The sequence below is a fragment of the Rattus norvegicus genome, chromosome 13 (assembly GCF_021556685.1).
Source record: "Rattus norvegicus strain SHRSP/BbbUtx chromosome 13, alternate assembly SHRSP_T2T, whole genome shotgun sequence".
NCBI lineage: Eukaryota > Metazoa > Chordata > Mammalia > Rodentia > Muridae > Rattus > Rattus norvegicus.
In genome coordinates, this window is record NC_141546.1 from 109,221,543 (window position 1) to 109,239,040 (window position 17,498).

General features: G+C 38.8%; 1 protein-coding gene across 13 annotated transcripts in view; it reads right to left on the reverse strand.

Annotated features, from left to right (window-relative positions):
- Positions 1–17,498, reverse strand: part of Cr1l (complement C3b/C4b receptor 1 like) — a 53,819-nt gene that overhangs the window by 25,323 nt on the left and 10,998 nt on the right. For 7 of the 13 annotated variants that reach the window (XR_015635355.1, XM_087581484.1, XM_087581479.1 and 4 more), the window contains exons 5-6: positions 3,837–4,235; positions 946–1,048 (exon numbers count right to left, since the gene is read on the reverse strand). Coding sequence is in view for 12 of the 13 variants with exons in the window: in XM_087581484.1 (XP_087437610.1) it covers positions 946–1,048; positions 3,837–4,235 (502 nt within the window). In the remaining variant the exon portion in view is untranslated. The remainder of the gene's footprint in view (positions 1–945; positions 1,049–3,836; positions 4,236–17,498) is intronic. The other 6 variants (XM_087581488.1, XM_087581485.1, XM_087581487.1 and 3 more) reach the window with 1 other exon arrangement.

Here is a 17,498-nt window from a genome sequence, read left to right on the forward strand (position 1 = left end):
TCGCCAACTCTAGCACTGAAGAAGCAGAGGTAACCAGCAGGATACAGAGACTGGTATGTCTCAATACCTGTGGTTGTTGCCTACCTTAGAATGGCATGCTGAGCTACGGAAAAATATCATGTTTTTCTGGGTAATTCAGAGACGCAGATGACTTATTTAGTATAAGCATATGGCATATCAGAGACTTAAAATGTATTGTTTGTGGTGGGGGGGTTGCTATTTTGTTTGTTTTGCCTTTTGAAGCATTGGGACTAGAGAGAAAATTGAAAGGGGAAAAAGCCAATTTTTGTAAAAAGTCATCCAAAATTCTCAAAGGATGTTAAACTCTCATGCTCTCCTAAATCTTTCATGTTCCTGGTATTTGGTGCCTGCCAAGAATTCTATGCAGCACTGAAGAGCAGATTCTGTGTTGTCCATGGCTGGTAGCTTCATAGAGGCTGCTGTCAAGCATGTTTATGGCCTCACCTAAAATGTCAGTATCAGTCAGCATTTCAGAGCTCATAGCCAATTACTGATCAAGTATACGTAGTAGGTTTTTTAATCCTGCACCTTATTTTTTTTGTTGCTCCTATAAATTCTATTATTGAGGATTTTTTTCTGAAAATGACTGTTCAATGTATTGTTATTTACATAAACTTTCTGTAATATATAATTTTTCTCAAAATTACTAGTGTTATTCTCTATTTAGAAAATGAGTTTTTCACTTAGTAATTACCTATATATTTAAAACCAGTAGTTATATTTGTTTTTGAATCTGTCATTTAATAAACATTCCAGTTTTCCCTTCATATTTCATTTTATGAATTCTACCAGTCATCAGTCTTTCCTATATACAATACTAGAAGTTGTGTCTTCTCCATGCCAACCTTCTCATAATGTGGACAAGTTCAGACTTGTTCCAACAGACTCGTTAATGTCCAACAGATTAGGTCTGCTTGCACTCACCCTGTATTACAAACAAAGGTCACTTTGGCCCCGAGTTGAAGATTTTGTGGAACGAATACATGCCCATTAGGAAGCTCACCCAGGAAAGCACCACAGGATTTCACTGGAGAAAAATAAAAAAGCCAAACAGAAATAACAGCAGTGTATGGTGAATAAAAACATAAGCCATATATGTCAAGCAAGATGGCAGCCTTGGGACCTGCACACGTCGGGGGCACAGGACTCTGCAATGCAGAGAATCAGCCCAAAGGACAGTGTGGCCTGGCTCACAACAGTAGAGCACTTTCTGCTTGGAGAAAACTGATCTTTCTTTGGGGGTATAATCCAAGTATTGGATTTTGGTGCAGCTGACATATTGAGGAGGAAAGAAAGTTTCAGGCATGGAAACAATTTCTCTCAGTCGTAAACTGGATCACAGATGCTAAAGGATCATAACTACAGTCTGTATGTGGGAAAAGAAAGAAGAAAGCAAAAACAGCCTGATTTACATATGTCAAAATGACTTTTTGGCCAAAAGTGACAATGCAGTACGCACACTGTGACTATGGTCGATAAATCTTGAATTTACTATTTTATCTGTAAGGTGTACACTAGGGTTACAACCCTTCCAATATAGAGTTTTGTTTTGTTTTGTTTTGTTTTTTGAGACAGGATTTCTTTGTGTAGCTTTGGCTATCCTGGAATTAGCTGTGTAGAGCAAGCTGGCCTCTAACGCACAGAGATCCACTGGGATTAAATGTGTGAACCACTACTGCCTGGCTACACTTCCCATTTCTACTCACCCTACACAAAATGAAGATCGATGGTTTACTTTAGATTCCCATACTACCTTTATAGAAAGGCATTACCAATGTTTAGCTTCACACTTTAGACTGTAAGAGGAATCTCAATGTTCTGACATATTTCCTAATGAACAACCACCATGGTGCTAACAAGTTTCTGTTCTGACCTCCTCTGAATCCTGCTTTGCCAAGGACCTGGCCTGGGCTACTAGAGAGATGCCTCTCTTTGCGGCCCTACAAAGCCAGTGCTATACAGTCATTGTTTTCACTCCATTCAGAAGATAGATGAACAAAACCTTTTTTAAAAATACTCCAGTTTCACTGAGCATACCCCAAGTGATATGAGGCCCGGGACAGAGGGCTGCCTGGACTGCTCTCAGTGAGAGAAGATGCACCTAACCCTCGAGAGACTTGAGGCCCCAGGGAGGGTTATATAGGATGAGGAACAGCCAGAGGGCAGACCAAGAGGGGGATAATGACTGGACTGTAAAAAAACTTTACAAAAAAAAGAAAAAGCCCTCCAGTTTATCATAATGAAAGCATGCACTATATATGCAGTGTTCTAATAGGCCTGGGTCCAGCCTCTCTTTAAGCAATGTTTTTGAATTCAGAGAGTGAGGATATATGAGAGTCTTAGCACAACTGCATTAAGTTGCAAAAAGGGGAAAGCTCCCTGTCTCTGTCTCACACACGTATACACGTGTGCGCATGTGTACACACACACACACACACACACACACACACTGCACAACAAAACAAATACCACAACAACAACAAAAACAATAACAATCCAAAACCTCATTTCAAGTCAATTCTCTCTAACCTTGAGATTTCTCCAGTTAAAAATGGGATACTGGTCTACAATAAATTATTTCCTTTGAGGGCTCATCTTTGATTACTAGATTATGCTGTTATATTTAAAGACTAGGCTGATTAAATTTATGTTGATTCCCACCTCTTGCTATATATTACCTTTTCACTGTTATGGGAGGAAGCATGAAAACTACAATTTCTTTGCTCTAGGGAAGTGGTTCCCAACCTTCCTAATGGTTGTGACACGTTAGTACAGTTGCTCATGCAGCGGTGACCCCAGCCATAAAATTATCTTGGTTGCTACCTCAAAACTGTAATTTTGGTACTGTTATTGAATTACAATGCAAATACTGTTAGAGAAAGAGACTTGCCAAAGTGGTCTCAACCCACAGGTTAAAAAACAAAGCTCTAAGGGCTCTAATTAAGTTCTGCTACCTGGAAGCACATATATCAAACTGAGGGACAAGAGATGTTATAGAGACCTGTATGTATTCAGGAAAAGCTTCATTTGAGACAGCCTTGATGCCACGCAAGTGAGCAGTAGGTTCTCAGATTCTAGTAACACCAATGACCAGCAAGGACTGGCTCTATTCTGGAAGCACACCACACAGTCTGGCTGACAGAGAGTGACAGTATCAAGCAGGGCAGGGCCAACTGTGTACGCCCATTTCTATAGTAACAGTAGCTCCCTAATCCTTAGCAACACTGCTTTCCGCCTCTTACTCTTCCTGACCTAACATCTTTATAACCCATTTTCTACAGGAAAGCCTTTGTTCTTCGAAAAACCTGGCAGATAAGCAGACGTAGATTCTAATCTTCGCTCTGCAAGTTAGTATCTATATCATCTTGGAAAATTATCTAGCCTCTAAGCCTGAATATGGAAAAATAGTTAACTACTCCACAGCTTTGTTTTATAAATTAAATATGCATACATTAAATGTAACTGCCCACGGATCACTCGCTTCATATCAGTAAATACATGCACAGCTGATATGCACATTAGGAACAGCTGATGGGAGCTGGACACTGCCACACATGAAAAGAACTTCAGTGTATGAGAATTCCCAGGATGTATCACAATCCTTGCTCACATTTAGCCCTGCTTCTCAATTTGAGTGGATGTGCTTATAAGGGTGCTTGAGCACCCACACAAACATATCCCTTCTTGATTTCATATTCCCTTCCAAGAAAATTTACTCATTCAACCTGTTCACTTTATTCCCTCATCCAGAACCAACCCTATCCCCAGTCCCAATTCCATGGCATTGCACACTTCGAAGCCCAGGTCAGACTTACCCTTGAAGCAGCTTGGTAACTGAGGCTCCCATCTGTTTAGGGATCGACAATACACACTGCTGTCTCCTTTCATCATAAAGCCATCCTGACATCTAAACTCCACCATATCCCTTAAGGAAAACAAGCTTTTGTTTTTAGACACTATGACTGCATTTTCAACATGGGGAGGAGTACATTTGTTGAGTTCAATGCACTGAGGAGGAGGGCCACTCCAGACTCCAACTTGACCATCGATGCTGGTACAGTGTATGGAGGGCTCACCCACCAGGTTAAAGAGCTTCTTCCCTCTCGCATCAGTGTTGCACTGGTAGGTAACTACCATTCCATAATGAAAATCTTCTCTGTTAGGACTGAAGAAATCTCCATTGGGAATGCTTGGGGGTATCTCACAAGGAATTGCTGGGCAAAAAAAAGCAGATTAAACCCAGTGAATCACTGAACTGAAAATAGTTACACTTATTATTTGCCTTTAATATTTATTGACTTGCAGGTGAACTTTAAAATGTTGCCGTTTAGATTCACACAGTAACATATGCTCTGACTTTCCTACTTATTTCCTATAAACTCATAAAGCTGACCTTTTCATCTGAAATAACTCTTGGATCATACTAGAAAGTTTATATTAGCTTCTAGATTTTTCTTCCTGCCTATAATTTCAAAATTTGTTGTTAACTGAAAGGAAGTATTTAAAAAATAATATTCACTAAGAAAAAATAAAAGGCAAATGAAACAGAAATGGATAGAAGTACAAAATACAATTGGAATATGCCTGCAAATACAAGAAAATTGGTGAAACTGTAGATTACTCTGCATTAAGCATTTTGAAAATGTAATGCCTAAGTGAAAATATAGACCATTAATATTCATGCAAAATATGTAAAGATAAATTTGACCAATAACTCTTAAGAATACAACCCCACCAAATTCTGTCAATTTTCAAGTAATACATAATTCTAAATATAATTTCAAGTACTTTGAGACATGTAAAGGACAGAAACCTCAAATTAATATAAGATGAATTTTATGAACTAATTTACAAAAACCCCTATTCTTAAAATGAAAGTGATTTGTACTGGGCTACTGTTCTTGGGGATGAGGGAGTCAAACCAGTAAGAGGGACGAAGAATCTATTGAGTTTGTGGTGGTCTTAACAAATCAAAGGATAAAAAAAGCTGGAGTCCAGGGCCTCCTAAACAAGGAAGTTCTGGTAGTACCTTGGAAAGAACTGTACTCTTAGAATCAATGATGACTGACACTTACTATCTCAAAGGTTGGAAATCGTCAAGTCCTGTAGATAGTCAAGAAAAATTAAAGTTCCTGAGATTGAATCAAAATAGTGTGATTTGGCCAGTGTCCAGGAGCCTCACAGAATAAAGAAAACTAATGTCTGGAGTGTGGGTTATTGCTGTGTTTTAAATATGGGTAATGTTCCCACAATTCAATGTACCAAAGGCTTGGTCTACTGATGGCAAGAGGGCAATAGGAGGAGGGGCCTCGGTGAGGGTGTGGCCTTAAGGAGAGGTGGGACTCTTCCTCTCTGTGCTTTGGCTCATTAGCTTTTGTTATTCGTAGTATTGGTCCTCCATGTGCTCCTGCTATGAGGTGCTGCCTCAGCAGAGGCCCTGAGCAGTAGAACTGGACCCTCAAAACTGTAAGCTGAAATAAATACTTTATCATAGAAGCTAAGTATCTCAATTGTATCATTATACTGATAAGCAACTGACTTCACTAATTTTGTGCCTGACTCCTTTAAGTTGACTCCTTTGCTCATCTCTTCACACAAGCATGGTTATCAATCAGAGTCTGCCTAACCCAGCTTATTCCCCTTAACAGAAAAATCGTCCAAACCTTCAGTCACTTTCTCTCTGTAACTCAGTCTGATCTGTTGTTATACCAGGACTCTAGCAGGCTGAATCACATAGGTACAGTATAGTAGGGGTGTAGCCACCAGGGCCCAGGATGCCAATTAAGGAAATGGTTAAAAAGTACAAGAAGGACAGTTATTTAAAATGAACAAATAAAACAGAAAGGGTGGTCCACTGACCCCAAAGTTTGCCTTCTGAGTACTGGCAGAAGCTTCAGGTTTAAATAGAGTAAGAATTGGGACAAACGGCAAGAGTTATTTACAGTCGAGCAGCCATGGTCCTACCTGTTCTAGGTACAGTCTCCTCTCATTGACCACTGCCTCAGCCCTGGCTTTACAAGATGGTCTGAAGAAGTCCTTACTGTGTGAGACAGCAAGATGGTTCTCTGGAGATTACTTCTGTCTCGTGGATAGTCTCAGTGTCTGGCTAATCGTTTTATCCAGGTAAGGGGGTAGGCTGGAAGGTGTCTGTACCTCACAATTTTACAGATTCAGAGTCTAACTAACAATTTGTCTAGCCATTCCTCACCCTCTTCTGTGGCATATTAACTTAACATAACCCTGGTTTCTACTAACAAAAGGCTAAGAATATCATCAGACAGCATCTGAGGTCTATAGAAGTTTCTCTGCTTTGCTTCAAGCCCATCTACTTAATATTTCCACCAATGAATTTTAAAAGTGCCTTGATTAGAACTTTCCTTATTTTTTTAATATAGAAACTTTTTGAGAGAAATTTCCTGAAAAGAAGCTGTTTATACAGAGACTGGTTCAATGATTAGAATTCCAGTACTGAAGAAATTGGAGTATTGCAAGTCCAGAGGCTACTTACCTACCTACTGTGGGCTCGTTCTAGCCCTCCAGAACATCCATTCTTTCCCTACTAACATCTTGTGGCTAATAGAAAGAAGCTTTCTGGAATCTATTAACTTAGCATTCCATTAGCTGCCACCAGCCCAAAAGCCAAGAATGTTATCATCTTAGGTCAATAGAAAAGCTCTTCCCATCTCATTTTAACTCCCTATCTAACATACCCAATAATTTACTTTAAATTTGACTTGATTTAATACTTCCTTTTTTCTGGAAAAATATAAAACTTCATGAAACTGCTTCCACACTGAAGCATGGAATTTGGCAAAATCTAAATCTCTTATACTGGGCCATATATAGTCACTTAGAAATAGCTCCCAGATAAATTATCTCTTGCTCCCTTTAAAATAAGATCTGTAGCTTATGCATTGACAACTTCATCAAATGTTGCCATATTAGATCATGGAATTTGGGGCAACCGAAATCTGTGTTCCCCAGTCATGGCCATTCATGTTTGGCTCCAAAATAAACTCTCTTTTCTACTTCGAGAAGTTGTATGTATTGTGCTATCAGGAGCATAACTTCTATCCCGTTTTTCCCCAAACCCAAGCTTAAATAAAATGATCTCCAGTAATCTGTCTCCTGAATTTGTTTGTTTTTTAAAATAAGCAGCAGTAGTAGCAGGAACTATGATATAAAGGAATGACATACACTCACATGACATTACACAGAGAGAATGGAGGGATAAAATAAGCACAACATTGAAGAATAACTAAAAACTTTCTAAGTCTGACAAAAGATATCACAGAATTGTAGATTCAAAAAGATGTATAAACTGGAACAACAATGTTCAAATAATTCTTCATCTAGACACATCACAAAGATATAAAATCTAATTCTACCATCCTTTATAACAGCCATGAAGCAAAGACAATAAATAAAAGGAAACAAAGGAGAAAATGTTTCAACAATGAAAGTTCCAGATTTATAAAATACAAAGGAATGCCAAAATAGTTTTTCAGGCCGAAGAATGAGAGTTTCATATAGAACTGATAGAGCCACAGCAAGGAGAGACATTATAGCTGTGTGGGAGCAAAGTTTAACTTATCACATTCAATGAGTAGATCAGAAACAAGATAGAAAGTATTTTGTTTTCTGCTTGCTCTAAGAGTACATGGAACACATGAAGTCACAGAGGTCTGTCTGTGTGAGAAGGCCAGAGAGAAACCTATGGGATGAATCTCTATTAGAATCCCAGTCAGTTAGCCAGGTAAACGTCCATTAGTTAGTGGGCTCAGTGAAAGCAGGTATGAATTCACACACGTAGAACTGCTGTAAGATGTGGGGTCAGAAGAACTATTCAGTGTCTTTTCTTTAGCTGTCCCATGGAAAAGTAGTCACCAGGGTGTGGCTATATGATTCAGATATCTATAACGACCACAATGAAGAAGCCAGAAAAAAGCAGAACAAGAATTCCCTTCAAAAGTACTAATTTACTACTTCTGGTATGAGAAAGCTATAAAGTACGTTCCAATCATCCATGGGGATACACTCCAAAACTGCTGGAGATGGCTGAAAACGCGGCTACTATCAGGCACTATGATAATATTTAATCTATAAATTTCACACAGTAAAATTATACTAAATAGAAGAATGATAGCTACACTGTAGTAAGCTATATAAATACGGCATCTTTCACTAAAATCTTAATATGCTTTATTCATCTTCTTTTGGGATGTATAACTACTGAATGTCTGTATGACGAAATGAAGTGAATGGCCGATTGTCTAGCACTAGGCTGCTGTCTAAGAACTATTCAAACACAAGCACTAGATACCTAGAGTAGCCTGACAAATGGGATGGCTACTGAATCTGCAGCATAAATAGATATACTGAAAAAGATCATTTCACCCTCAGTGGGATAGTGCTGAATGGAAAAAGACAGCCTAAGAGTTGGTCACACTCTTTACGATGATGCATAACTTAAAACTTAAAAATTATTTATTTCTAAAATTTTATATCTAAGATGTTTTGGGCTGGTTGGTCATGGGTAACTTAAACCACGGACAGTAAACTGTGGCCAAATAAGGCTGTTATATTCAAAATGGATGATAAGGCAGCATAATTCATTGCAAGATAAACATTTTTTTTCCATAGAAATAATCCCATTTCTTGTGAAGCATGAAGAAGTAACATGAAAAAGAAATTGGCGGGAAGCAATGGAGTCACACAGTTGCAGTTGTTTGTGGTACTGGGGACACGGGGAAGGCACAGTTTATCTTAGACAAGGGCACGCATTGTCTTTATAACAGACAGAATTTAGAGGTGCACGGTGATGACACATGACAGTAAGATACTCTGAAGAGGTGGAGGACAGATGACAGGTTAGTCTGAAGCTAGCCGGGGCTACACCTTTCAACAGCCGTATCAGTTTAAAAATAAAAAACTTAATGCTTTCTTATGTGTCCAAGGGTAGTACACTGAATTAAATATGTAAGATTTTAGCTATTGTGGGTTTGATTATAGAAACTAATATTGTCTAACAAATGAAAAAAGAACAATACAGAGAAGATAATGTGACAAGGAGACAGAGAATGATGTCATAAACCATAAAAGTAGAAGAAAAAAAAATAGATTCTCTCTCTTGGCTTCCAGAAGAAACCAAGCATATTACTGATAACGTGAATTGAGCATTTTGACCATCAAACTAAAGGATAATAAATCCCTCTTCCTTAAGCTACCAAGTTTGCAATAACTTGTTATATAAACCTTAGAGAATGAATATATATATATATATATATATATATATATATATATATATATACATACTTTATATACTCCCATCAGAAACTAAGGGAAAAATACAGGAAAATAAAAATTTATTCTAAATCATTTTTCTAAATCACATTTATAAAAAATTACATAAAACCACTATCCAATCTTTTTAAGAACATTATCAAAATTGTCTCTATTCTGAGCCGTAAAATAGGACTCAGTATGTTTCAAAGTAAACCAGTAAAAAATGATAAATTGGAAAATCTCACAGTGTTTAGAAATTAAGTATCACACTTGTAATTAGCCTATCTGTCAGACAACTTTTGTGCACAGTAGTAATAGACAAGAAAAACATGAAGGTAAATAAAACAGTTTGAACCGAATGTATAGATTTAAACGTGCATCATAAAAAGTAAAAGTTTAAAACAAAGTATCTTATTAGCCATGTCAATCAATTGAGCAGAGAAGTACGTAAAGTTGAGGTAAAAGCAAATGAAAGAAAGAAAATAACATGCAGGAATGAAAATTAAAAATAGACATACACCCCCAGACCCTGTGAGAGAGAGACCCAACCGCCTGGTCAGGTGGGCACTCCTGAGGCTGCAGAGCGGAAGAGACCACCAACACTGCTCACCCCTGCCCACATCCCTGGCCCAAGAGGAAACTGTATAAGGCCTCTGGGCTCCCGTGGGGGAGGGCCCAGGAGCGGCAGGACCCCTGCCTGAGACACCACCAGAATCTGAAGGAAACAGACCGGATAAACAGTTCTCTGCACCCAAATCCCGTGGGAGGGAGAGCTGAACCGTCAGAGAGGCAGACAAGCCTGGGAAACCAGAAGAGACTGCTCTCTGCACACACATCTCGGACGCCAGAGGAAAAAGCCAAAGACCATCTGGAACCCTGGTGCACTAAAGCTCCCGGAAGGGGCGGCACAGGTCTTCCTGGTTGCTGCCGCTGCAGAGAGCCCGTGGGCAGCACCCCACGAGCGAACTTGAGCCCCGGGACCACAGGTAAGACCAACCTTTCTGCTGCAAGAAAGCTGCCTGGTGAACTCAAGACGCAGGCCCACAGGAACAGCTGAAGACCTGTAGAGAGGAAAAACTACACGCCGGAAAGCAGAACACTCTGTCCCAATAACTGACTGAAAGAGAGGAAAACAGGTCTACAGCACTCCTGACACACAGGCTTATAGGACAGTCTAGCCACTGTCAGAAATAGCAGAACAAAGTAACACTAGAGATAATCTGATGGCGAGAGGCAAGCGCAGGAACCCAAGCAACAGAAACCAAGACTACATGGCACCATCGGAGCCCAATTCTCCCATCAAAACAAACATGGAATATCCAAACACACCAGAAAAGCAAGATCTAGTTTCAAAATCATATTTGATCATGATGCTGGAGGACTTCAAGAAAGACGTGAAGAACTCCCTTAGAGAACAAGTAGAAGCCTACAGAGAGGAATCGCAAAAATGCCTGAAAGAATTCCAGGAAAACATAAATAAACAAGTAGAAGCCCATAGAGAGGAGACACAATAATCCCTGAAAGAATTCCAGGAAAACACAATCAAACAGTTGAAGGAATTAAAAATGGAAATAGAAGCAATCAAGAAAGAACACATGGAAACAACCCTGGATATAGAAAACCAAAAGAAGAGACAAGGAGCTGTAGATACAAGCTTCACCAACAGAATACAAGAGATGGAAGAGAGAATCTCAGGAGCAGAAGATTCCATAGAAATCATTGACTCAACTGTCAAAGATAATGTAAAGCGGAAAAAGCTACTAGTCCAAAACATACAGGAAATCCAGGACTCAATGAGAAGATCAAACCTAAGGATAATAGGTATAGAAGAGAGTGAAGACTCCCAGCTCAAAGGACCAGTAAATATCTTCAACAAAATCATAGAAGAAAACTTCCCTAACCTAAAAAAAGAGATACCCGTAGACATACAAGAAGCCTACAGAACTCCAAATAGATTGGACCAGAAAAGAAACACCTCCCGTCACATAATTGTCAAAACAACAAACGCACAAAATAAAGAAAGAATATTAAAAGCAGTAAGGGAAAAAGGTCAAGTAACATATAAAGGGAGACCTATCAGAATCACACCAGACTTCTCGCCAGAAACTATGAAGGCCAGAAGATCCTGGACTGATGTCATACAGACCCTAAGAGAACACAATTGCCAGCCCAGGTTACTGTATCCAGCAAAACTCTCAATTAACATTGATGGAGAAACCAAGATATTCCATGACAAAACCAAATTTACACAATATCTTTCCACAAATCCAGCACTACAAAGGATAATAAATGGTAAAGCCCAACATAAGGAGGCAAGCTATACCCTAGAAGAAGCAAGAAACTAATCGTCTTGGCAACAAAACAAAGAGAATGAAAGCACACAAACATAACATCACATCCAAATATGAATATAACGGGAAGCAATAATCACTATTCCTTAATATCTCTCAATATCAATGGCCTCAACTCCCCAATAGAAAGACATAGATTAACAAACTAGATACACAACGAGGACCATGCATTCTGCTACCTACAGGAAACACACATCAGAGACAAAGACAGACACTACCTCAGAGTGAAAGGCTGGAAAACAACTTTCCAAGCAAATGGTCAGAAGAAGCAAGCTGGAGTAGCCATTCTAATATCAAATAAAATCAATTTTCAACTAAAAGTCATCAAAAAAGATAAGGAAGGACACTTCATATTCATCAAAGGAAAAATCCACCAAGATGAACTCTCAATCCTAAATAGCTATGCCCCAAATACAAGGGCACCTACATACGTAAAAGAAACCTTACTAAAGCTCAAAATACACATTGCACCTCACACAATAATAGTGGGAGACTTCAACACCCCACTCTCATCAATGGACAGATCATGGAAACAGAAATTAAACAGTGATGTCGACAGACTAAGAGAAGTCATGAGCCAAATGGACTTAACGGATATTTATAGAACATTCTATCCTAAAGCAAAAGGATATACCTTCTTCTCAGCTCCTCATGGTACTTTCTCCAAAATTGACCATATAATTGGTCAAAAAACGGGCCTCAACAGGTACAGAAAGATAGAGATAATCCCATGCGTGCTATCGGACCACCACGGCCTAAAACTGGTCTTCAATAACAATAAGGGAAGGATGCCCACATATACGTGGAAATTGAACAATGCTCTACTCAATGATAACCTGGTCAAGGAAGAAATAAAGAAAGAAATTAAAAACTTTTTAGAATATAATGAAAATGAAGATACAACATACCCAAACTTATGGGACACAATGAAAGCTGTGCTAAGAGGAAAACTCATAGCGCTGAGTGCCTGCAGAAAGAAACAGGAAATAGCATATGTCAGCAGCTTGACAGCACACCTAAAAGCTCTAGAGCAAAAAGAAGCAAATACACCCAGGAGGAGTAGAAGGCAGGAAATAATCAAACTCAGAGCTGAAATCAACCAAGTAGAAACAAAAAGGACCATAGAAAGAATCAACAGAACCAACAGTTGGTTCTTTGAGAAAATCAACAAGATAGATAAACCCTTAGCCAGACTAACGAGAGGACACAGAGAGTGCGTCCAAATTAACAAAATCAGAAATGAAAAGGGAGGCATAACTACAGATTCAGAGGAAATTCAAAAAATCATCAGATCTTACTATAAAAACCTATATTCAACAAAACTTGAAAATCTTCAGGAAATGGACAATTTCCTAGACAGATACCAGGTATCGAAGTTAAATCAGGAACAGATGAACCAGTTAAACAACCCCATAACTCCTAAGGAAATAGAAGCAGTCATTAAAGGTCTCCCAACCAAAAAGAGCCCAGGTCCAGACGGGTTTAGTGCAGAATTCTATCAAACCTTCATAGAAGACCTCATACCAATATTATCCAAACTATTCCACAAAATTGAAACAGATGGAGCACTACCGAATTCCTTCTACGAAGCCACAATTACTCTTATACCTAAACCACACAAAGACACAACAAAGAAAGAGAACTTCAGACCAATTTCCCTTATGAATATCGACGCAAAAATACTCAATAAAATTCTGGCAAACCGAATCCAAGAGCACATCAAAACAATCATCCACCATGATCAAGTAGGCTTCATCCCAGGCATGCAGGGATGGTTTAATATACGGAAAACCATCAACGTGATCCATCATATAAACAAACTGAAAGAACAGAACCACATGATCATTTCATTAGATGCTGAGAAAGCATTTGACAAAATTCAACACCCCTTCATGATAAAAGTCCTGGAAAGAATAGGAATTCAAGGCCCATACCTAAACATAGTAAAAGCCATATACAGCAAACCAGTTGCTAACATTAAACTAAATGGAGAGAAACTTGAAGCAATCCCACTAAAATCAGGGACTAGACAAGGCTGCCCACTCTCTCCCTACTTATTCAATATAGTTCTTGAAGTTCTAGCCAGAGCAATCAGACAACAAAAGGAGATCAAGGGGATACAGATCGGAAAAGAAGAAGTCAAAATATCACTATTTGCAGATGACATGATAGTATATTTAAGTGATCCCAAAAGTTCCACCAGAGAACCACTAAAGCTGATAAACAACTTCAGCAAAGTGGCTGGGTATAAAATTAACTCAAATAAATCAGTTGCGTTCCTCTATACAAAAGAGAAACAAGCCGAGAAAGAAATTAGGGAAACGACACCCTTCATAATAGACCCAAATAATATAAAGTACCTCGGTGTGACTTTAACCAAGCAAGTAAAAGATTTGTACAATAAGAACTTCAAGACTCTGAAGAAAGAAATTGAAGAAGTCCTCAGAAGATGGAAAGATCTCCCATGCTCATGGATTGGCAGGATTAATACAGTAAAAATGCCCATTTTACCAAAAGCGATCTACAGATTCAATGCAATCCCCATCAAAATACCAATCCAATTCTTCAAAGAGTTAGACAGAACAATTTTCAAATTCATCTGGAATAACAAAAAACCCAGGATAGCTAAAGCTATCCTCAACAATAAAAGGACTTCAGGGGGAATCACTATCCCTGAACTCAAGCAGTATTACAGAGCAATAGTGATAAAAACTGCAAGGTATTGGTACAGAGACAGACAGATAGACCAACGGAATAGAATTGAAGACCCAGAAATGAACCCACACACCTATGGTCACTTGATTTTTGACAAAGGAGCCAAAACCATCCAATGGAAAAAAGATAGCATTTTCAGCAAATGGTGCTGGTTCAACTGGAGGGCAACATGTAGAAGAATGCAGATCGATCCATCCTTATCACCCTGTACAAAGCTTAAGTCCAAGTGGATCAAGGACCTCCACATCAAACCAGACACACTCAAACTAATAGAAGAAAAACTAGGGAAGCATCTGGAACACATGGGCACTGGAAAAAATTTCCTGAACAAAACACCAATGGCTTATGCTCTAAGATCAAGAATTGACAAATGGGATCTCATAAAACTGCAAAGCTTCTGTAAGGCAAAGGACACGGTGGTTAGGACAAAATGGCAACCAACAGATTGGGAAAAGATCTTTACCAATCCTACAACAGATAGAGGCCTTATATCCAAAATATACAAAGAACTCAAGAAGTTAGACCGCAGGGAAACAAATAACCCTATTAAAAAATGGGGTTCAGAGCTAAACAAAGAATTCACAGCTGAGGAATGCCGAATGGCTGAGAAACACCTAAAGAAATGTTCAGCATCTTTAGTCATAAGGGAAATGCAAATCAAAACAACCCTGAGATTTCACCTCACACCAGTGAGAATGGCTAAGATCAAAGACCCAGGTGACAGCAGATGCTGGCGAGGATGTGGAGAAAGAGGAACACTCCTCCATTGTTGGTGGGATTGCAGACTGGTAAAACCATTCTGGAAATCAGTCTGGAGGTTCCTCAGAAAATTGGACATTGAACTGCCTGAGGATCCAGCTATACCTCTCTTGGGCATATACCCAAAAGATGCCTCAACATATAAAAGAGACACGTGCTCCACTATGTTCATCGCAGCCTTATTTATAATAGCCAGAAAATGGAAAGAACCCAGATGCCCTTCAACAGAGGAATGGATACAGAAAATGTGGTACATCTACACAATGGAATATTACTCAGCTATCAAAAACAACGAGTTTATGAAATTCGTAGGCAAATGGTTGGAACTGGAAAATATCATCCTGAGTGAGCTAACCCAATCACAGAAAGACATACATGGTATGCACTCATTGATAAGTGGCTTTTAGCCCAAATGCTTGAATTACCCTAGATCCCTAGAACAAACGAAACTCAAGACGGATGATCAAAATGTGAATGCTTCACTCCTTCTTTAAATGAGGAAAAAGAATACCCTTGGCAGGGAAGGGAGAGGCAAAGATTAAAACAGAGACTGAAGTAACACCCATTCAGAGCCTGCCCCACATGTGGCCCATACATATACAGCCATCCAATTAGACAAGATGGATGAAGCAAAGAACTGCAGGCCGACAGGAGCCGGATGTAGATCTCTCCCGAGAGACACAGCCAGAATACAGCAAACACAGAGGCGTATGCCAGCAGCAAAACACTGAATTGAGAATAGGACCCCCGTTGAAGGAATCAGAGAAAGAACTGGAAGAGCTTGAAGGGGCTCGAGACCCAATATGTACAACAATGCCAAGCAACCAGAGCTTCCAGGGACTAAGCCACTACCTAAAGACTATACATGGACTGACCCTGGACTCTGACCTCATAGGTAGCAATGAATATCCTAGTAAGAGCACCAGTGGAAGGGGAAGCCCTGGGTTCTGCTAAGTCTGAACCCCCAGTGAACTAGACTATGGGGGGAGGGCGGCAATGGGGGGAGGGTTGGGAGGGGAACACCCATAAGGAAGGGGAGGGGGGAGGGGGATGTTTGCCCGGAAACCGGGAAAGGGAATAACACTTGAAATGTATATAAGAAATACTCAAGTTAATAAAAAAAAAAAAAATAGACATACACAAAAAAAGAAAAGTCAAAAAAAAAAAATAGACATACACTAGGAAACACTCAACAAAGCTAAAGACGGCTTGTGAAAAGCTTAACAGAATTGATAGATCTCTGGCAAAACTGACCAAAGAAACAGAAGTTATAACCAGTCTCTCAACTTTGTATCACTACAGAATCTCTAGACATCGAAACGATAATGATAACTAAGAAGACATAAAAAGACATGAGTAAATGCCTTGAAAAACAAAACTTATCCCAAGTTAATTCAATAAGACATTAAATAAAATGTTATCTTTAGTTATTATGAAAATAAAATCAGCAATTAAAAATGTAATAACCGGGGCTGGGGATTTAGCTCAGTGGTAGAGCGCTTACCTAGGAAGCGCAAGGCCCTGGGTTTGGTCCCCAGCTCCGAAAAAAAAAAAAGAACAAAAAAAAAAAAATGTAATAACCATAGTAACTTCCCCTCACTCAGATCTAGACAACTCCATTACTGAACCCACTGAAACATGTAAGCCAAAATAACATTATTATTATTAAACAAATTATTCTAGAGAACAGAAAATATTAATGTCCAGGACATTTTATGAGGCAATATAGCCTTGATGCCTAAACTGGACAATGATACTAACAGAAAAAAAAGCTAATTATAGCCTAGTATTTCTTGAAACATAGATGCAAATATCCTAAACAAAATTAGAAAACTGAATTCAGCAATATTTAAACAGGGTGATACAATGACCAAAATGGGGTTTCACAAGCTCATTTCAAATATTAAATCTACTTTAAAATGCTAAGATTAAAAGATATTAGCAATCACACATATATCTGAATACATACAAATATAGAAAATTATAATATATGACACATCAGAACCAAGATAGTTTTATTTTACAAATTCAGTTGGTTGAGCCCTTTAAAGTCAAGGTGACATATTAACAAGATGGAAGAAAAAAAGATGATTATTTTATGTGTGTAGAATTATAATTAAAACACGCAATAAGGGCAAATCTTTCAGCAAATTAGAAATTAAGGAGAATTTTCTTAATCAGAGAATATTGTTTTTAGTCTGATCATTTATCTGTTAAAGAGTGGTTTTTGACTGGACTCAGACTTGGAAGTAGAAGACAAGCACAGCCTATATGTTTTGGCAATTTGTTGCTGACATTTTTCTTTGGCTTCATTCTCTAACATATTCTGCAGCCTCCTCACTTTCCATAGTGCACTGTTTTCTTAGA